Source organism: Centruroides sculpturatus, unplaced genomic scaffold, assembly GCF_000671375.1.
Source record: "Centruroides sculpturatus isolate CEXI.00-Female unplaced genomic scaffold, Cexi_2.0 scaffold585, whole genome shotgun sequence".
Lineage (NCBI taxonomy): Eukaryota > Metazoa > Arthropoda > Arachnida > Scorpiones > Buthidae > Centruroides > Centruroides sculpturatus.
This window is the reverse complement of record NW_019384762.1, coordinates 354,305-376,342: the sequence shown is the minus strand read 5'-3', so window position 1 is coordinate 376,342 and position 22,038 is coordinate 354,305. Positions and strand designations below refer to the sequence as shown.

The following is a 22,038-nucleotide window of genomic DNA, read 5'->3' as shown; positions in this document are numbered from 1 at the left end:
ACTGATAAAAAGGATTGATTTTTTTTTTCCTCGAAATATTTTGCATCCAATCTTATCACGCACCAGATAAAATTAATCTGGAAAAAATAATGCTCCCATTATCTTCTCTTCGAAAACTGATTATCATCGTCATCAGAACTTAACCGGAGATAATTTTTTATATAAAACTTAACCGATATTATTATTATTTTTACCTTTTCCTGCAAAAGATCTTCTTACAAGAGGATTATCCCACGGATATAGAAACCATAAAACGATGTTGGAATGACGGAAAGAGATTTTTATTATCTCAAATAGTAAAGATAATACACTTTATGTGTAAGATAATAACAGTCTTTTAAATTGCTTCTTTTTTTTTCTCTTTCCTTTTTTTTTTTTCATTCTCCGGCACAGAGGAGGGGAGGCGATTGTAGAAAATCAATAAGAGGAAATAGTTTAAATAGAGTTTCCTTTCTAGATAATTTTAACTTGGATTTTTTCCCTAACTCTATTATCACTGATGCCTTTTTTTCTTGCATTCTGGAAAAAAAAATACAATAGTAAATATTCAATTTATATTTTTAAAAAATTCAATCTAATTTCCTCTTCTTCTTTGAAGTTTTCTAGAGTTTCCAAAATAATTTATTTTCCATTAATCGGATTTTTTACTTATTAATTTCTTGATATTCGGCAAGGAATTCTTATCGACTTGAGCGGAGTTCCTACGTATTTTCTTTTTCTTTTTTCTTTTATTAAATTGTCAAATGTCGTTTAGCACTCGAAGCGTCGTCTCGTGTGAAACACTCCGCCCAATTTTATGCCACGTTAAACATGGCACACTCGAAAACATATAACGTTTAGTGCAAGATTACCTTATCGAACCGTTCCCAGTTTGTAGTATCGATTCTTCATTTAGCTGGATCTATGAACTCCGCCCGAGCCAAGATAGTTTGCCATAACCCAGTTCCATTTTAATTTCTACTATGGTTTATCGTTAACCTCACCCAAATCGACCTTCTAGCTTTTAGTTAGAGTGCATAACGAGGCCCGAGCTCCACCCGATTTTCGTAGCCACTTCAATTACAAAACCCTTTAGCCGATTCATATCTATTAACTCCACCCAATTTAAGAACGTAGGAATCGTTTAAACCGGAAATTTTTCCGTTATAATTAAAGAACGACCGTTGAAACCGTTACATTTTGAACGAGCTCATCCGTTGTCATCACTTTCAAAAATCCTGTAATCGTTTCCAATTGGTTATTATTGAAGAAACCACGTGGTATTGATCAATAATAACGTCAAGTTAACGGCCATTTTAAGCTATTAAATTTAATGTTCTTCAAGCAATTCTTGGTTAAATAGGTGGTACCCCATTCTTACGAAAATCCCTGATAGAAAAGGGGTTAAAAACATTCTGGCTAGTATATTTATTATTTAATCAAGCTCCGCCCTTCTTTCACGATAGAGTAAACTCTCCCTTTATAGTAAACTCCATCCAAATTCCAGTTTCCGAACTGATAACTGTGTTTCGAGCACAGAAGAATATAGGATTCTGCAACCGAGATCCATTTTATCAGGCTTTACCAGGATAAAGGAACCGTCTTCTTCCTCCTAACATTGCCGAAATCGTACCTGGAAAACAGATAATCGCTAGAAATCGTCAGATAAAAACCCCTCCGTCCACAGTCGTCCCTCATAAAAATGGCTTTTAAACTTTTTTTTTCAGACCAATCATTTTATTGCAGTTTGGCCAAGTCGCTACAAAACGATCTTCAAAATAAAAATAAAAAAAAAAAAATGGAGGAAGAAAACTTCAATCGGTACAAAATAAATCATCTTTCTTTCCCTTTTATAAGTTCGCAAAACTTCTCTTTAAGATTTACTTTTATTCTTTTTGATAAAAATTGCTCCTGTCCTAAATTTTTTATGACCCTTCCAGTGTTACGTGCGACTAGGATATACGGAAAAATCACTATCGGATATTTCATTTCACGTTTTTCTCACCTAAACTCACCAAAAAAATATTATTATATAATTCGAGGGAGGAAGAGAGGGGGAAGATTTGAGTACAACAAACTGCTTCCAACTTTAACTAAGCTTTCAAACTAAAGTGCCTAAAGGTTTCGTCTTCCTCAACACAACTTGTTCTTGATTAAAGTACTTAATTATAAAACGTATTTAATGTTTAGTCGAGGCGGAAAATGATTATTGATTTTTATGAATACAATTTTTTTTTTGTGTGTGTGTGTGTGTCTCTCTCTGTGGCACTCCTGTTTCTTTAACGAGAAACTTTGAATTAATTTCGAGAAAAGGGATGTTTCTGTAGTATGCTCCTGAAAAATTCTGATTTATAAGAAGTGTTCCTACCTTACAATTAAGCTTTTGCTGGGAATTTTTAAAAAGAGGTCCGGGGTAAAAAAAACTCTGAAGCACTTAACGTCGAAGAATGGGTTTAACTGACTTGAATCACATTGCACATTACTGTAAATTTTATGATAAAAATCCATCCAGAAACTTCTCGATTTTATGTGATTCAAGGTGAATTGATGATCTTTTCAACGGGAAAAACGTTCCTTTTTTTGTAGTGTAAGCGAAAGAAAATCAAGCGAATCATATTTGAAGAAGATTTTTTTTTTTTTTTTATTTACACGAGTGTCTGGAGAACGAGCACGCTACTAAATAGATAATATCCTTATTGAAGATTCAAAACTGTATCTTTAATTCCGAACGGAAGATGTATTGCACAACCCTACCCTTGAAAAATACAACACAGGAATTAATTTAGTTTGTTTACAATTTAATAACACGTTGCTGAAGGAGGGGGAAATAAAAAATGATGAAGAAAAAGAATATTAGGAAGAGACCTTGACCCTAAATGCCGATCCATAATTTTCAAAATTAGAGTAAGAGGAGAAAAACCTTGACCACAAATCTCGTAGTTAGAGGATCGGAAACAAATGTCAACAGGCTTTAAAGGCTGTTACTCCGCAGCGAAATATCTAACAATTGCCGATTTGCATGGTAAATTCCGTTGCAAGATCAATGACGTTGGGGGATTGGCGGGACTACCATACAAATTCCATCCAATTTAAATTGCCATTACCACTTTAATAAATGGAGAAAATGAGGGCTAACAGAGTTGTTAAGTATCCATTTTTATCTCTTAACGATAGGGAATGCCTGCCTTAAAAATAGCAATTGTAGTATTTAATCCCTCAATTACGTCTCCCGATAGCTGTACAGTTTCATCCCTTTCCCTAACTCTTGTGTTGATTCAATGCAGACGGTTGGATAAACATTTAGATAAGAAATCTCCTTATCCGCCAAAGAATCTTATTTCTTCCACAATTTATTCTCTATGGTGTTAAAGAATCACTTTTATTAAATCCTCCAAGTCCCAACAGAGCGTAAGCCATTAATCCCCAGGCACTCGAACAATACTCAGAGAAGAAAAGGAGTAAAAAGAAAATAAAAAAAAAATGGATTTGCCACTATTTACTGTCGAAACTTGAAGCAAAAATCGGAAATTTTTGAAAGTGCATAGAAGTTGTGGATAGGTGGAATAGTAGCGCAACTGACTATCGATCCGGAGGCCCCCCAAACCCAGTGTTTAATCCCCTCTGGGGTACCACGCGACAGAGTTGTTTCCTCTGCGATATCGAACCACCTCCCCCCGCTTTGGAAGCGGTGGCCAAAACGAATTTTTACCATTAATAATAAAAAGATTAACGAGTCGAAATCCGGGTCGGTGGTGTGTGTGTGTGGGGGGTCGGCCTACGAAAGAGCCTCACTCGAATCGAATGTGAGAGGTTTCTTGTCATAAATCAATAAAAACACATTGGCTTCATAAAGACGCGTTGCCTTGGCAACGTCTCCGACCCTACCCAGTGTCCGTCTCCTGTGGATTATTCCATTGGGCCGGGGCTGAGTCACCTAAGTCCAGCGTGTTGGCGCCTGGGTTTCGATTTTTGGCCAAGGTACTACACGCTCCAATGATAATAGCCTCTCCGAAGGGAGTGGAGATGTGCCATTGATGCCCTCCTAATCGATGGCACAGGTAGTACCACCGGTTCTAATCTCCCACCATTCAGGAAAAAAAAATGTCCACCTGCCTCGGGTGTTGTTTGTTTGTTTGCGTTACTCGGCCGAGGGGGATGTCACCCGGCCTCACCCGCGTTACGCGCTAGTTGTGACGTAATTAACTAGGGACGTTCGTTTCCCCATGACGTCGCCTTCACGCTCTACAGAATGTGACGTCCGAGAAACAAAAGGCAAGGCTGTCGTCGAAAGAGGGAAGGAGGGGTTGGGAAAAATCGATAATTCCCTTCAAATTAGTGCACGACGGAGAGAGAAAGAGAGAAAGAGGGGGGAGAGCCACGGTGACGTCAACACCCCGCGTGGTTTATCCTTAAATATTTCTCTCGAACTGAATGACGTCTTACACGACCACCTTTCATCTTGTCATTCCCTGAGTGATTACACGATCCGGAGAAGATCCGGATATAACGATCGTTCCTGTTCCTCTTTTTTAAAATTTAGTTTTTTTTATTTTATTATAAATATATATATATTTTTTTACTTTTGAAATGGCTCGTCACTCGGAAAACTCGCTCGCAGCAGTGAAGAACCCCTGCAGCCTTTTTTATTATTATTATTTTTTATTTGGTTTGGAGCAATCGACGTTGCATAAACTGTAGCGTTAATCGCGTGTAAAGTCACGAAACATATTAATAACTGTATTCATGGAATGATAGCCGACGTTAGTGTCACATCAGCAAGAGATAATTTTGACATTTCTGAAAGATCAGCGCTTGCATCTGATGCGCTTTGGCGCTCTAACTCGTCGTTCTTTGCAAATTTCCACGCGCGAAAACCCGGCCCAGTATCCATTAAAAGGCATTAAAACCCGCTAAAATCGGTACGGAATTGGTTGAAATCTCTAGGGACCTACTATAATATCTCGCTAACTGGGAAAGTAAAGCTTTTAAATATTCCATTGCCCGTGTTTTAAAATGCCAAATTATGATTATTACAGCGTAGGTGTGCCTTTAATTTCCACTTTAATTTCAATCGAGCGTAATTATAGGTTCTTGGTTTTCCTCTTAAGAAGCATTTTGGCTACTTTAAACTGATAATTAGCGTCGTTCGAAATTCCGAAAAGTGAGAAAAATTTCCCTTTCGGGGCGTTAACATCACGAGAAATTCACGTTTTCCCATTATTGTCTCGCGTGGAAAAACGACACCACCTCACTGTGAGGTCGAGTGGACGTTTAGTTTTTATTGTAACGTCATCATAAATGTCTGTTTCTGATTATTATGACGTTTCTTATGTTTTTTTTTTAAGCAAAGGTTTATTGTATTACTGAAAAGCCTGGATTTTCTATTGTTACACTTCAAAAAGAAAAAAAAATCTGTAGAGATTTCGTTAATAAATCCCGAAAAAGCTTCATTTTTGCCATTGTTATGTCACATAATATTCATTATTACGTCACAAAAAGTGCGCTCTTTATTATTGCTTAAATAGAAAAACCAGATTTTTCTGTTATTATTACGTCACAGGAAATTTTATTTTTAGTTGTTACGTAACCCGTTCCCTGAAAAAACTCATTTACAATTAGTAAACACTTAAATAGCTTACTTTTGTATTATATACCTCACGAAAAAAAAGGCTCTAACATTGTTACGTCACGAATACTTTTATATTACTAAGTTGGGAGAAAGGACCGTGCATTATTACGTCACATAAAAGGCCTTTGTTTTTCTATATATATATATATTGTAACCCATCACAATAGAATAGAGGGTCGGTCGAACGCATTGAAAAATTCGCCGAACTGAAATGATCCATTAATGATGACGTAATGACCCGGCGGAGGTTACGTCACAAACGACGCCGGAAATTACGTCACGGGTGGACGGAATTTTATTTTAGCGGAGGGAGGAGAGAAAGAAAAAACCATTTCGTAAATTTTTTTTAGAAAAATAATCGAATATTTTTCGCTACAGTGACGTCATTTATATTCTATTCCTTCGATNATAATCGATACGTAATAAGCGGGATTACCTCACGTAGCGATTTAGGATGCCAGGCGTGAATATTTTAAGTCCTATGAATTTGTAAAGACGTGGCAAAGGAGCAATAAATTTTCTTAGGAGGGAGAGAAGGAAAAAAAAAAAAGGTTATCCAACGAAAGAAAATTAAATAAACACCTCTCGACACATTCTTCTATTTTAGCCATTAAATTTAATTATCTTCTATAAACAAATTACAAAAATTTATCAAGATATTTATTGTAAACTTTTCCTTAAAAAAAAAAATAAATAATAATAATAATAATAATGAAGAAAAGAAGAATTTCATAAAAATTACTTTTAAACAATAATAAATAAATTCTGCTAATTTACTGTCAAAAGCTATTTAAATTTGAAAAAATTAGCGTGACGTAACACCAACGTCACTCTTTTTAAAACTAAAAAGGGGAGGAAGGGGAGGGAGGGGGAAAACAATGCCGGAAATGACGTCGAACGTTCTTGGCAACATTTCAGGCATTTTTCTGTTTGCTAAAAAGCTAATTTATTAAAAACGAATTTTTACGCCATTATGCCCAAATAAAGGCATTTTGTACAAATGATAATTTCTTTTTTACTATTCCCAACACCCCCCCTTTTAATTATTTTCAATGACTAAATTTAATTAACGTCTTCTTTATACTAATGATGACGTTTACCATGCCGTCAATTTATTTATGCAAATGACTTTCTTACTTTCTTTTCCACCCCCCCTCTTAAATCCCCACGTGCAGTTCACGAACTTAGTAAGGAAAGACAATGTCCTGGTCAGCCATCTACAGTACAAAGTCAGCACGATGTTCGCACCCACCAACGACGCCATCGATAGAGCGAGGAAGTGGTCATCGAAGAACGACGACAAAATTGGATCTTATCACACAAGTGAGTAGTGTTTTTCTCATATAAAATTCCATATATCGCCGTGTAATCCACGCTGTACTAGATGTAGTAAATGGCCTGGAGCACTCCCTCCTGATCTACCCGGATAAAGGATAAAGCTCTCCCTGGTAACGCACCCGAAATAAGAAGCAGAGGATGGGAAATTAAAACGGGGTCAAAACGGCGTGCAAATTAATTTCCTTGGCTAAGATCCCTCCAAATAGCGAATCGATACTGTCTTTTAAGATGTAAATGAGATCTTACCACGGACTGTTGTCTTCTATTTTGAAAATCCCCGAGTTAACATCGTCCTAGATTATTAATTTATATTTATTAACAGCGTTAAATTAAGGATCCGCGTTGCCTTGGCAACGTCTCCGACCCTACCCAGTGTCCGTCTCCTGTGGATTATTCCATTGGGCCGGGGCTGAGTCACCTAAGTCCAGCGTGTNCCAAATAGCTAATCGATACTGTCTTTTAAGATGTAAATGAGATCTTACCACGGACTGTTGTCTTCTATTTTGAAAATCCCCGAGTTAACATCGTCCTAGATTATTAATTTATATTTATTAACAGCGTTAAATTAAGGATCTTGATGTAAATTTTATAGCGTACCAGAACCTTCATCAAGTTCTTTAACTCTCTTTTAACTAAAATTTCGTGACGCTTACTGTGTTTTGGTACTTTTAAACGCCCATTGCAAGCAAATAATTGAACCCTCCCTACTTGATTAGATTTACCAAGTGTTTAGGCCTTGTTTAGAACTTTAAATTATATTTTATCACGGTCTAAACCATTGATCAGGACCATTATCTGGATTTAATCGATTCCCAAAACTTTGCTTGAAATCATTAACCGGGAATCACAGTGTTCCCAATAGTTAATTGGTTGCCCCTCTTTTCTATCTAAAGTCTGGTGCTGCTCTTAATCTTTATCTGAACCTTTCAATTAAGGACTTCTAGAGATTTCTACTTACTCATGAGTTATATTTTTGTGAAAATCCTCCCAAATTAGGAAGTTTCTCACAGGAGAAATTGGAAAACGTCAATTGCAATTTTCAAAAGCTGCGTGATCCACTTACCAAACTTTTTTTTTTAAAGGAATTTCTAACTTTTCTAGCTTAATTTTGCTTATATTTTTAAGTGCACACACCTATAGTTAAATATTTTAAGTGGGAAGAACCAAAGATTGCTGTTTACGATTGCCTAAAACAACGTTATCCTTCTACCTTTCTACACAAAACCGCAGCAGGAGTGTAGGGTAAAGGATTCGGATTTAAATAAATCCATTCAGAATGAAGAAAATGTAGAAAAATCTTGCCGAAGAGAGTGGGGGGTGGGTGGGAAAATCTATTTTGTTCGATTGGCGTAAACGTTAGAATCGACTTATTAAAAATCCGATAGATTTCCTATCTGAGCATCGTTTGGACAAAGATAATCCAAGACTCTACTCGATCATCAACCTTCCCAAAAATAACGATCAGCATCATCTGATGTTACCATGGTAACAGATGGACACGGGGGAGATGGAAGTTTACGTCAAGATCAATCTGATATATGAAGTAATAGCGAACACCTTTGCCAAGAATATATCGACGTGTCGGCCCAGATTTTTTGGTTTATATGTCCAAATTAATTTCGTCCGTCGACTAATATCTTGGGATATTTCTTTTCGTCACCAAAACTTTGGGAAATTTCGTAAAATAATAAAAGAAGCTAATGTTATAATCGATACGTAATAAGCGGGATTACCTCACGTAGCGATTTAGGATGCCAGGCGTGAATATTTTAAGTCCTATGAATTTGTAAAGACGTGGCAAAGGAGCAATAAATTTTCTTAGGAGGGAGAGAAGGAAAAAAAAAAAAGGTGGTAAGCGTGAAGAAACACATTCACGTACAGAAGATAAGAACAGTTATATTTATATATTATCGCTTTATGTATTCTATACACTTGGAGTATATAAAAAACAATAATTCCAAGCTATCTACGCGTGTTTCCACTTCTAACAACGAGCGGATAATGCATCATTTATTATCCAAACGACTCGTAATAAGGAGGAATTTTGCCAAGACCCAACTCAAGTTTTATATCTTCCCTTCTTTGAGCCCATCGGAAGCGTGATGGGGGTCCTTGCCTCCACCAAGAAAGAAAAATTTGCTTTATATAAATGCCCACGTTGGCACCGTGCTTGCTTTTTTCTTTCTTTCTTTCTTTCTTATTTCTTCCGCTTCTTCCTTCTATACTTTCGCCATATCTCGTATCGGGAACGCATTTGCCCACTAAACTGTACCAAATTTTGCTTAAAATGTAAGAATTTCATGGTTTGCTGGACATCAAAGCTACTTTCTTTTTACATATACGCTGCACGAAAACATGCAGGAACGATACATTCGATAAACAGTCGAATGTAACTCCTTCCCCCTCCTAAAAAAAAAACATGGCGCCCATTCACAATAGGGAATGGCATTACAAGAAGTGGCTTTTTGGCCATTCCTTGAAAGATTTTTTTAACATTAATTTATTCTTCTCTTCTTTCTTCTTATTGCTTTATTTTTTTTTATTCCAGTAAACTCTCTAGTACCAAAAGAAGTCTTTGACAAAACTACAAATCCATCCTCTATGGTAGGAGGCCCACTTTTCTTATCAGTTCTGAAAACGGAAAAGGATTCTAAAGTAGAAACGGTAAGTGAAATCCCTAAAAAATATACTAAACCTTATTTATTACCCAGATTTATCAGATACGTAGCAGTCGATCCTTTAGAAATTAATTCCCGAAGATTACCATACTCCCCGGAAAATAAATTAATTTTTAATAAGTTCAGATTATAAATATAAATTCTTAGGAAAATTTTAACTTTTCTTATTACTTTTTTCATTAATCTTATCGGTAATTTAATTCGGATTTTTAAGAAGAAACCTTTTTTTTTTCTGAACGCCTCTTATATAATCCTGCAACGGCTCCTCCTCCTCCTCCTCCGTGGGTAATTCAGGAAGACCTGGAGCATTCAAACTTAATAATTGCATGGAATTTTTAAAGTTCTGTCCATAATACAACTCGCATTATCTAAGATTGGCCCGTGGAATGAATTGGGCGAGATAGTGAACCGAAGCCGCTTTGCTTTGGAGTAACAAAAATCGCGACGCACCATTGATCCATTACGAAGCACGCACTTTCACGAAGTTCGAAAAGTGCCATGCAAGCGATTTTCTCAGAAACGTCTACATTATAAAAGATTTCAGGTTAAAAACCTGGGCTACAGATTCCTTCTCTTGATCCTTACCACGCTATAGAACCGGTGCTTAAGCGAAGAGTAATGGAGCCTTTGTACTCTATCGGGTCACAAATCGAGCCAACGAAATGCATTTTTAATGTTTATTATGGAAAAAGGAGAGCATCAATCAGACTGACAGTTCCTAAACATCCGGAAAGTCTTCATCTTTTCCATACAATCATCCGAAGAGGACCACCCTTTCAACCAGATGAAAGTTAAGAGAAGATAATAAAATAACAATAATATATAAATACGCGCGCATTAAAATAAACCAATAGAGAAGATTTAAAAAAGTCGGAAGTAAAAGGGAAGGGATTTAATTCCGGATGAATTCGGAATGACGTCATTTCCGCGCGTTATTTACGGGTTAAGCTTTTTGCATGAAGAGAGAGAGAGAGAGAGAATATAAAGAAAAAGATTGCATTTTGAAAAATATGACAGCTTGTCGTTTGGCAACATGTGAAATCTCTTGGTCGTTTGTTGTTGACAGTTGATATACAGAACTACTCGGTTTGTTTTATTGATGATACTTTATCAAGGAAATTCCATCTATTCCGACCATTCGATACTGAAGAGAACAATTCAAATTGATTGTTTCGATAATAGATATTTTATTTAAATCGCTCCGGGACGTTTTCTAGACTTATTCCTCTATTCCCTCCCCCCTTTCTGTAACGTCGTTGATACGTAGAAAAATTTTACCTGTTTATTTATTTATTTTTTTTTTCTTCTACCACCTCGTCGATGTTTGGCGGTAATGCTCCACAGATACGACGCGTCACGAAATCGGAATTTCAGTACCGTTCCTCCCCGGATAAAAAAGAAAAAAAAAAAGGGAAGAGCAGTCGAAATTTGTGAGAATTAAATCCCTTTCTTCGCGTATAATCCGATAGCGCATTATACACTGTGTACGGAATTAATTTCTAATTTCTTTCCTTTATGTTCTTCGCGCCGAAATCCCGTGTTACAGAAATTCGAAATTAAAAACGTGGTCTTGGCTTTTCCGGAAGAATAAATCAAAACGTCAATTTTTCCCTCACCCCCCCTTTTTTCCGATTTCTTACTCGTCAATGACGTCAGCCAAACGCGCAATTCGAATCGGGGGGTGGAGTAGATTAGAATTAACTTCCCCTCCCCCGACTGTGTTAATGTTTAGAAAAGTTGCGTGAAATTTCATTAAGCCGTGTGTACTGTACGTACGGAGCGTTGCGAAACTCGTTAAAGGCAGTAAATTCGCTTTAATTTATGCTAATTAATGGCCGCTTCGCGTTTATCCGTAAGCCAGTTCGAAGCCATCGACATCATTAATATATTTCTTCACGTTTTATTTTACTTTTTCTCCAATGTACAAGTATCGGAACGATGGCTTTAAAAGGAAGAAGACGAAGAAGAAGAAGAGGAGGAGGAGGAAAAAAGGGAGCATCGTGCCGCGATTAATTAGCAATTAATTAATAAATACATCATTTAGGAATGTTTACTTCCGAGAAACCACTGTTTCCATCTCTCACTCTCACTCTCTCCTTCTCTCTTTCGCTACTTATTCCCACTGAGCAATTGCTTAATTACTCATCCCACACTAATTACAGTGAAGAAACCTTGACACGGCTAATCTACTTACTTTCTATAGGTTACTACGTATCAATGTGAGAGTTTCGACAGGGGTGGAAACAAAAAACAAAAAAAAATAAAATAAAATGGAACTTCCGGAATTCCTTTATTGTCTCCGAGGGATGTTTCTCTTAACTGTGATTGTAATCAGTAAAAGAGTATTTCGGGAAACGGCACTCCATTGCAATTTTTATTATGTTTGCAATTCGTGAACGGAAAGTTTATTTGTTTTCTTCTCTTTCCCATCCCCTCTGTTCTTTCTCTTTTCAGGAGTATTACGTCAACAATGCAAAGATCATCGAAGAGGTCTCTTTCAAAGATTCTAGCACGGGAGGGACGTGGCAGATCCTCTACATCATCGACGAGATGCTGGAACTGTATCTCGACAACACTAACACTCCCTCTTTGGATGCACTCAAGTTTATGGAACAACCCAACGCTTATGATATTGGGGAATCTGTCAGGTGAACATCCCTCACAAATCTACTCTGCTGTGTAGCCATGCAGTCTCGAAGAAGCGAAACGAAGGATTTTTACGTGTTACACGTGGGCATTATTATTGATTTGGTTCGTTGAACCTCTTTTACTCGGGAATCTTTATTTTTTTTTCTTTTGTGTGCCATAAACAAAACATTTTTTCGATCCGATGGGATGTTGCATTTGTTTTTATGGAAGTGTTCGGGAGTTTAACCCGTATTTTTACACGCAAACTATGATAATAGCGACGGGTGTGATGTAAATCAAGTTTTAAGACCCTTATCTCGGTTCTAAATTACATTTTACACATTTCTAATTATGTTAAAGTCACCCTCTGCTTTGTGATGACACCTTATCCAAAAACCTAATTTTCCAATTATTTAATTTAGATATTCCTGAATTAAGACAGTGAAGGATTTATATAGTCCTTCACTGTCTTAAGATGGTGAAGGATTCTGTAAAAATCCTTCACTATCTTAATTCAGTAGTTTTTTGAGGTAAACCATGATATAAATCAAATTTTTAAGACCCCTTTTCTTAGGTTCTAAATGAACTTTTTACATCCCTCTAATTAAATTAAACTCATTCATGATTCTGTTCTGTTTTTGCAATGAAATCTTACCCAAAAAATTCTATTATTTTCTGATTACTGAATACAAACATTCATAAAATTCACGCAGAACTCTTTCTAAGATTTAAGTAACCTGATAGATATCTACTTATCATATAATCAGCTAACTAGACCAACCCCCTCCAGTCTCCTCCTGCAATTTACATAACAAAAAATGAGAAAATTAAAATATCTAAAAAAAAAATCCCTCGCACCAAGTCCCCTACATCATTTTACATCTTTCTAATATGACGGCGGGTGTAAAAAACTGGCTTTGGATGCTTTATTTTTAAAAGAAACACGTACCGAGCCTACATCTCGGCCACGTTATCTATCAACATTAAGCCAAAGAAACATTAATTCTAAAATTATCATAAAGACAATTGACATAATTTAATGTCAAGACAGTTAATCATAACAAGATGCAGATGGTTCACTATCAACCATTCATCTTGGTGACAAAGTCAATGATGCACTCCCACCCTCCCTCAGGATAGGCTGTACATAATGAACTCTCCTTAATGCTGCTCCTTCCTACAGAAATTAATAACTCTTGGATTCTCTGGAGTCTTTGTTAAATTTTTACTCAATTGTGATGCGAAAAACTATTATGTGTGTGTGTGTGTGTGTGTGTGTGTGTTTTTCTTCCCTCCTCTATGGCTAATGCATTAATTTTAAAATAAGATGATTTCCTCCTTTCTAATCTCTTAATGCTGTTTTTAATAACTTCAAAATTTTTATCACAGAAGCATATTCTTACCTGAGAATGAACCGAACAATTTCCTTTCTTTTTTTTCAATTTCAAAGATAAATATTTTCCAGAGCTGCGGGCAAGAAAAGCCGAGATAATTATTATTTTTTAAACCGTGATAATCAATTAAAAAATCTACCTTTTGATATTTCTAGAGGACGGCCTTCATTTCCTCCACTAGTCGAGAGAAATTCTTCGATAACAAAGCTAATTTCCCACTCGAAAAAACAGCGAGCGGCTTATGTAAATGATCGGAAATTGTTACGGCTAATAAGCGCTTCGAGACTCGCATCCCCGTCCTCTCGCATCGGCAGTTTACCTCTATCAAAAAATATGATTGTTTTGATCCATTGCAAAGATATTGATTTTTCTCTTTATCTTCCCGTAGCATGTTTTTATCTCGTGTCAAAACAGAGAAACAGGAAGGAATTTTCCGCCAAGACGGAAGAAATACTTACTTCATTCCGATAGATGTATCAGAAAGTTACGGATCCAACATGGAGAGGCTGAAAAAAATGGATTTGGCAGTAATGTTGTTTTTTTCCTTTTCTCTTTCTCTTCTCTTATTTTAATTTTTCTTTTATTGTATAATTATCTTGATGAGAAAAGTAAGAAGTATTAAATATTCTCTTTCATTTCTTTTTAAATTTCTTTATGAAATGATAACTTTGATAAATTCTTTCTTTATTTATTTTTTCCCCTCCTTCTCCTCTTCTTTTCTTTTGTTCAAAGATATTTTTTGATCCTTCAATTTAATTTTAAACTTTTTGTAGGTAGTAAAGAGCTTATACAACAGTTTTTTTTTAGTGCAATAAATGTAAAAGTGACTTTACACTTTTGATCTTACCATTTTAATAAAATTTAAGTAGAAAGTTGAGGATGTTTTAGAAGAAAGTATGCTGGCTGACAAACTGCTAGTCTCTTCTTAAAATATCATCCACTCTCTGACTGAATGTAATAGAATTTAAAAAGTGGAATGTGTGTATATTTATAAAGAAAATATCACTCCTATCATACCACACATAAAAAATATTTCTGCCAGATATTAAATTATTAAATTGCTTCTTATTTATATCACTTTTTACAGTTTACTTTACAAAATAACATTAAATGGACCCGCAGACTTCTTAAATTGTTAATGCAAATTGCTTCTCGGATTCCAAGCTCCGAGGAAGACCGTCCGGCGGGTCGTTTGTTGCCAAAATAAAATTGAACGGGAGCTTAAGAGTAAAAAAATGAAACCTGATCCAAATTCTTGTCTTTTTTTTAAAGGTCATCAGGGGTCACATTGTTCCGGGGATGGCTCTCTTTACGAGAACCGTGGGTAAGAAGGCATACCTTTCCGAGACCCGCACTCAAGTTTTGAAAGTGCAGCTGTCCATAGTAAATCAGTCTGATCCTCATGGCGATGGATATATATGTAAGTTGAATTATCACTTTTCCTTTTTTTAAATTTTAAGATTCATTCTTAATTCTTTCAATACTGAAAGTATTGGACCATTTCTGGCTTCCATCAGAGTATTCTACTTACTATCTACTTCATCTACAGTGACCAAAAAAAAAAAATAAAAAACTGAAATGATGCTGATATCAGAGAGGAAATTGAATTGTGAACACCTGGATAATGTTCTCACTTTAATATCAGCTGGCATTGGTATATTAGCGGGTTATGAAATGTACAAAACAATCAACATTACCGTGCTTTTTCGAGATCCCGATCAATCTAATGAGTCTCCGCCGCAGAAATCAGAGTTCGGAAATGCCATTCCACGCTTCTTTCCCCTAAATTATTAAAGCCGTTCGTGCTTTTCCACGGGAGGAATGCTTTTATCTTAATTATTCCTCAATAAATAACCACGGCACTGTTACCGCAAAGACACGCCGGCAATTTGTATACATGCAAAACATGACTTTGGGCTTTTAATATGTTAATTTTTATAAATTTCTTAATTAAATGAAGGATATTACCACAATACTTAAGAGATCAAATTCATATGCTAATATATTTTGCTCCAGGCTTTCCTGAACTTTCTTACAAATCAGTTAATAATTTCAAGATGGAAGAGTATTCTGTAACTTTAAAGTTGTAACCTCTTCTACTAATTTGCTGTTTTTACAGCTTTAAAACCAGAAAATAAATTAATATTTACTGATTGAATCAGATCAATGAAAAGAGAACAATAATTCTTCATTAATAAATAAATAAATTATTAAAAACAACTTTTTGTGTTGAATATATGATGAAGTATTGATCCAGATAGGTCCAATATTTCATTAATAATTTAATAAAACATTGCTTGTTCGCCAGGCATGTATCCTAACAGGAAAAAAAATATGGGTTCACTCAAGATTCAATAGAGGAAGACATATTTTCCTGTTGCGTACATGAGGAAGGAATCAATATTAAATCTCCTATTAATAAATTAGTAGATTATCAGAAGTAATAAAGAGCTTTTCTGTAAATTATTAATAAAAAATTGTGTTTTTCTCCATTGAATCTTTATATTTTATGTTGTAGTACACGCCGAGAGTAATGTCGTGCATAACCATCTGAAGCAGAGCAACATGAAAGGTCTGGTACTATCAAAAATCATCAGGCCAAACATTCCGGTATCGAATGGAGTAGTTCATTTGATCGAAACTCCATTGCTGATCGTGGATAAGACGATTTGGGAATTCATCCAGAGAGATGCACTGTTAATGTAAGTATAACACGTTACATTATAGCAATTGCCATCAGAATTTCGCTAGCCGATTGCCTTTAACTCGCCGGTCACGCGTACAAACGTGATACGATTTCCCACACACTTAAAATTTAGGCCTAACAAGTAAATGGTGTCGAAAACTCAATTTTCTCGTGGCAAACGGTTGATATTAATGACGTAAAGATTACTCAGATGACGTTAAATAACTTTGACAACGTATCATTCTTTTTCCTTTGATGTACGTCGGAGAAAATCGTTATTTTTCTCTTCTTTATCGCGGTAACATCATGGCCGCCGGGTACTAAACAGAGGGCGCTTTTTATTACCCTTCCGATCGTAAAATTTACTATTTTCATAAATAACAAAAGAAGAAGAAGAAGAGAGAAAAAAAGGGGGAAGAGAATGATATAAAATTTCGTAACGAGTTAATAATTTGTTTTAGTTTTGTGTGACGCGTGTGTTTACGTTTAACAGAAAATGATGCGTGACGTCACGTTCACCTTTCAGGGAATTCCACAAACTGATGATCAATGCACCGAAATTTACCGAATTGTTGACGCACACGCAAGAGAAAACGCTTTTTGTACCGTCGAACAAGGCGCTGAGGCAACTTTCCGAAGAGAAATTCGAGAAGATCAGAACCAACAGCACCATCCTCACTAACGTAAGTACTTTCCTCTGAACATTTTAATACCAGCCGCCGGGGATGACAAATACTCGATATTGCCCATTTTAAGAGCCGAAAATACTACCTTACGACGCTCTTCTTACTAAAATTTCCTTAATCGGCACTTAAAATGTGGAGAAAAATCTATTAAACAGTAGAAATTTTCATATAGTGTCAATAAAACTTCTCCTGTTTACGTAATAAACCGAGATAAATCATCATCATCATCATCGTTTGCTATTATTGGAAATTAATATGGACCAAATCTATGTTTGTATATGTTATTTCATTTTTGAATTTATCATCATCATCATCATCATAAATTTAATAATTCTCCATTTTTTTTTTTTTAATATTCGGAAACATAAGCCCGTAACTGCGACTTATGCATCCATATCTTTAGTTGCAGTTGCAGAATTCATATCACTGTTTTATGTATATCGGATAACTCACATGATTCCGGATTTGTGTTCCGTCGTGAACGCATCAAAGGGATTTAGCAGTGACACCTTTTTTTCTTCCTTTCTTCTCCTTCCAGTTACTAAATCTACACCTAGTGATGAAAGCCATTTCGATAGAGGACATTGTATCAGGCTCCATACCAAACGAGTTCATTTCTTCGGATCTCAACCGAAATTTATACTTTAAGGTGGTGGAACAGGACGAGACACAGGGTACAATTGAGACCATATCTATAAATTTTATACACGTGCCCCTATAATGATAATAATACTACATAAATTATATGTTTTTTTTTTGGCAGTTTTAACGGTAGAAGGTGGAGGAGTCAATGCCACTGCAGAGATAGCGAACATCAGAGCTACAGACGGGGTGATCCATATCATAGACAGGATTTTGGGGATGCCCTTTCAGACCGTCTACGAAAAACTCAAGAATGATCCGTCTCTAAGGTAATCCTCCTTCTTAATTCCGCTTCATCTATTAACGATTACTTTAATTTCTTCAGAGGATCTACAGTTTAAGACTTGAAAAAAATTGTTAAACGCTTTCCGATACAGTTTATTGTCGTATATTTTTTTTCTAGAGGCGCAAAAAAACCGCCTCACTCGAGATAAGAAGGAAACCATTAAAAAAATATAACTGGAAAACTTTTTTTTATAAAAAAAACAGGACCACGTACGAATTTAGCCAGCAAGATTCGTGGAACGAACAATTACACGACGAAAATATGAGATTTACATTTTTTGCACCGAACGAAGAAGCGTGGGAGAAACTTAAATCCGAATATCCTAGTTCCTTTAAGAAGATTCAAATCGGAATTGTACCTCTTCATTTGAAAACCGTAAGCGTAAAAATTATTATTATTATTTTTAAATTTTGGCTACAATTTGGCTATCGATAAAATTGACGAGTCGAAATATGGCATCGACGAATGACGTTATATATATGGCGATCGATAATTGGCTACTGACCTAATTACCGTATCTCTGCGATGAAAACATAGTAACGTTTAAATTTTGCTTACAAATGGATTTCGTTTTCGCTTGGAAGGATTTTAAATTTAAATATTAACGAATAATTTAATAAATATTTGAAGTGGAGCCAACGTAATTACGTTATTGAATTGTGGAAGAAGAAAAAAAATGCGTTTCTTAATACGGCGTATGAATATGCAAGAAACGGGAGCATCTCCGGCCCCAATTTTAGACCCCATTTTTTTTTTTTTTTACGGTTCCGAGAGAGGCACGAGCGACCCGAAAAGCGCTCTTCCGACGTCGCCGGTTAAAAATCGAAAATTTAAATTAGTTCCGTGCCAGCTAATTTATTTCCATGTTTAAAATTAATTTTTACTTGTAGAAAAATAGATGCTATCGATACCCGAGTGGCTTATCTGTTAGTTTATTAGACACGAGAGATTATTATTATTAACAATAAAAAGAGTTTCTGCGATCGATGAAAAGTCAAAATAATAAATGGCATTTTTCTTTTTTTATTTTTTAAATATTTTTGTACCGTTTAAAGTCGAAAGGTGGCGCCACTTTAGAGAGAGAGACAAGCGTTGCTGCCCATTACGTGCTGCCACCTGGCGTGTCGAAATAAAAAGAAACCGTCGTTCTCGTCCTTGGACGAGTTAACAATAGACGCTCATGAATATTCAGGTGTGTTAAATGTACACACAAATCAAATTAAGCTGGAACAAATATTTTCACATCTACACGATTCGAACAATTATATAAATCACTAATTAAACAACTATTAAAAGTTCCCTTGGGAGTTTAGGTATTTAGCTGTTTGAACATCCAAACACCGATGATTACAATTACAACTTATTCTGTAATTAGTCTAGAAACAAGATGGCCGACCAGTTCCGATTTCGATATCAATAACCTTTATAATTGTGTGTGTTTTTGTAACCTGTTGGTAACTTGATAGTGCGGTAAGAATATTTTTTTGGCCAACTGGCTGATGGCTATCTTTTGATTCGAAATAACCCCTGTAACCGTCCATTAGTTACTTGTACTATAATTCGTGGACCCTTTGACATTGAAGGAATGACTTTAGTGGCATAAGTTCTAACTGATGGCCTAGTTTATGTGCATGTAGACAATGCATCAATCCCCCTTAAACTGACAAGCAATGGGTGGCCCAAGAAGAAAGCAAATTAATTTTTTGGACTTTAGTTTAGTTAAATATACTTGCAAATTATCGTGGCACCATTTCCGGAAGGTATGAACAAAAAGTTCTTTCGTGCATTCTGTCTTAGAAAAAACTTTTGAGGCTCCTCTAAGAGCATTCCACACATGCTTACGATTTCTTCGATTTGGTGATCCAGTGTACATCCAGTTAAGCACGGTAATCTTTTCTAATCTGTCGCGAATTTTGCCAACAGATCGAGTGGGCTTGATTGAATTAACTGACTAAAATGAAATTAAATGACTCTTGTTTCTGATAAGTTCCAAAACGACATCTGGGACCTGTCGAACGTTGCCGTCTTTTTGTTTTTGGAGTGGTCGAGATGATAAACTTGACGACGGATTTTCCGTGCCGTTAATGTTACAAGTAAACACGTTCGAGTTGGACTTGGACTTGCATTAAAAAAACTATATGGAATATAGAGTTAGCATGCTAAAACCATAAATTCAAATTATATAATTGTGCATAACATTTAATTAATGGTGTCTTAATTAGATAAATTATACCTAGCCATCTCGTAAATTTTGTTCGGTAAAACCGTTTCTCTGTGAAAGCACTGTCCCTGCGGATGCAGATCGTCACAGAGTTTGATGGTATATGATGTGCTATGTATCATGATGAGAATGCAGAGAGAACCGTACGTTTTGTTGCCCTGCTCTGCCATTGCACCTCCAATTATGGGCAGATCGGAGTTTGTGGTATTTCTCGCGAGTGTGGTGGTTTAATATGGAAGCAGAGATGAGGATGAATGGAGGGATAAATGTTATGCGATGTAATGGTTTGCATTTTGTACAATAATGTTTGTTCTGTGTATAGTATGCCATTGTAATATTTTATATAGAACTTATTGGGTAACTAGTATGAAGAAAATTGAAGCTAAAATCCAATAATTAGCATTATTATATTTCAGCCATGAAGTCAAATTATTTGGGTAACTCTAATGATATACCTAATGGTAATAAAATTATTCTGGACCAATCAAAATATATCTCGCCTCTCCTGAAACAGTAATGCAACAAATCTCTGCCACATTTTATTTGATAAGTATTGTGTTGCGAGTTAGGAATTAACCAGTTTTCAATATATTCTTTGTAGATATTGAACCGTCACTTACTTGTGGGAAAAGAATTGTCCATTCAACATCTCGAAATGCATGATGAGATCCATATGCAAGAAGGAATCTTCAAAATCTCCAAAGGTTATGGCTATGGTAAGCGACGAAATAAATTTTTAATTTTGCGTGTTGTCTGCAGCGACTGATTCGTTTGCATTCTCTCCCTCCGTAGTTCAAGTGAAGTGGGAAGGCGAATTGGCACACATCATGCGGCCGGGCGTCCAGGCCACCAATGGAGTAATTCACGTCATAGATCAAGTGATGATGAAGCCGCGCGATCTGTCGACAGTAAGCTCCGCCCTCGCCGTCCGACAGGCCGTGGCCCTGGTGTCGACGTGTTGTCTGATGCTGTTGGTATTTTAAGGTGGCCGAAACATGCATTCCCGTCTGCGTGAGGAAAACTGCCAATCCCGAGTGAAGAACTCCTAAAAAAAGAATTTTTTTGCATCACACAAAATGTCTGCCGGCAGCGGCGACCAGTTCGTCGTTGCCAAAATATTGGCGTGGTGGGTCCAGTATCGCTATAATTAGTTATGAGATCAATTCTCAAATGTGCACAAAATTTAGAAATTTGATGTTTTTTGATCGGAAGTCGTTTATTTCTTCTCCCAAAGACGTGCGGCGCGGAGGGGAACGGGTACTTTTTCTTTTATTCCTCAGAAGAATGTTTGTACACTAGGTTTAGTTTTGAAAAGAACAGGAACAATTCCTATTGACAGCCAAGCTGACCAGCTTTCCCAGTTTTATGAAAATTGCTTTTGAATTGTCAGAAGTCATTTGCTTGTATGTTTAATGATGTATTTAAAACAACAACAACCACAAGTGTTTGATGTTTACTGTTGAAGGTCACAAAAAAAATAAATAAAAGAACCAATTTCGCTTCCTTCTCTTCATTCCATTCACCACAACTTAGCTTGTGATCGATATTAACGCCTCTGCAATCCATGCGAAAACGTCACGGCACTCGCGGTGCATCTTGCTATTTTGAAGTCGTACACTGTCTGTCACACCAACACAAAAATAGCAATAAAAGGGTAAGTTTTAAAACAACTGTAGTATTTTGGTTCGGCGAATGATCGGACCCGAGCGGTCTCACCACACTGCCTAGCGTGAATGGAATTCGGGAGAGAAGGAATCACTTGTGAAAACATTGTATTAAAAACAACACCCTATCTAGGGTCAAATGGTGTAGGATCTGTATTCTGATTGTATATGTTAATAAAGTGCACATTGTGCAATGTAATTTTATAT

The 22,038-nt window shown here is 36.1% G+C and overlaps 1 protein-coding gene and 1 long non-coding RNA gene across 4 annotated transcripts in view; one reads left to right on the top strand and one right to left on the bottom strand.

The window, feature by feature from the left end:
- LOC111628827 (fasciclin-1-like) overlaps positions 1-22,035 on the top strand; it is a 64,486-nt gene extending 42,451 nt beyond the window's left edge. For all 3 annotated transcript variants that reach the window (XM_023372671.1, XM_023372670.1, XM_023372669.1), the window contains 12 exons: positions 6,784-6,931; positions 9,495-9,610; positions 12,079-12,272; positions 14,035-14,173; positions 14,919-15,066; positions 16,165-16,348; positions 16,859-17,015; positions 17,557-17,692; positions 17,782-17,929; positions 18,150-18,321; positions 20,769-20,883; positions 20,960-22,035. In XM_023372671.1, coding sequence (XP_023228439.1) covers positions 6,847-6,931; positions 9,495-9,610; positions 12,079-12,272; positions 14,035-14,173; positions 14,919-15,066; positions 16,165-16,348; positions 16,859-17,015; positions 17,557-17,692; positions 17,782-17,929; positions 18,150-18,321; positions 20,769-20,883; positions 20,960-21,150 — 1,785 coding nt within the window. In that variant the 5' untranslated portion in view covers positions 6,784-6,846 and the 3' untranslated portion in view covers positions 21,151-22,035. The remainder of the gene's footprint in view (positions 1-6,783; positions 6,932-9,494; positions 9,611-12,078; positions 12,273-14,034; positions 14,174-14,918; positions 15,067-16,164; positions 16,349-16,858; positions 17,016-17,556; positions 17,693-17,781; positions 17,930-18,149; positions 18,322-20,768; positions 20,884-20,959) is intronic.
- Positions 350-13,709, bottom strand: LOC111628832. The gene is made up of 2 exons (XR_002757236.1): positions 13,656-13,709; positions 350-519 (listed from the first exon to the last, which is right to left on the bottom strand). It is a non-coding gene; the product is annotated as an uncharacterized LOC111628832 (long non-coding RNA).
- Positions 22,036-22,038: the final 3 nt, after the last annotated feature.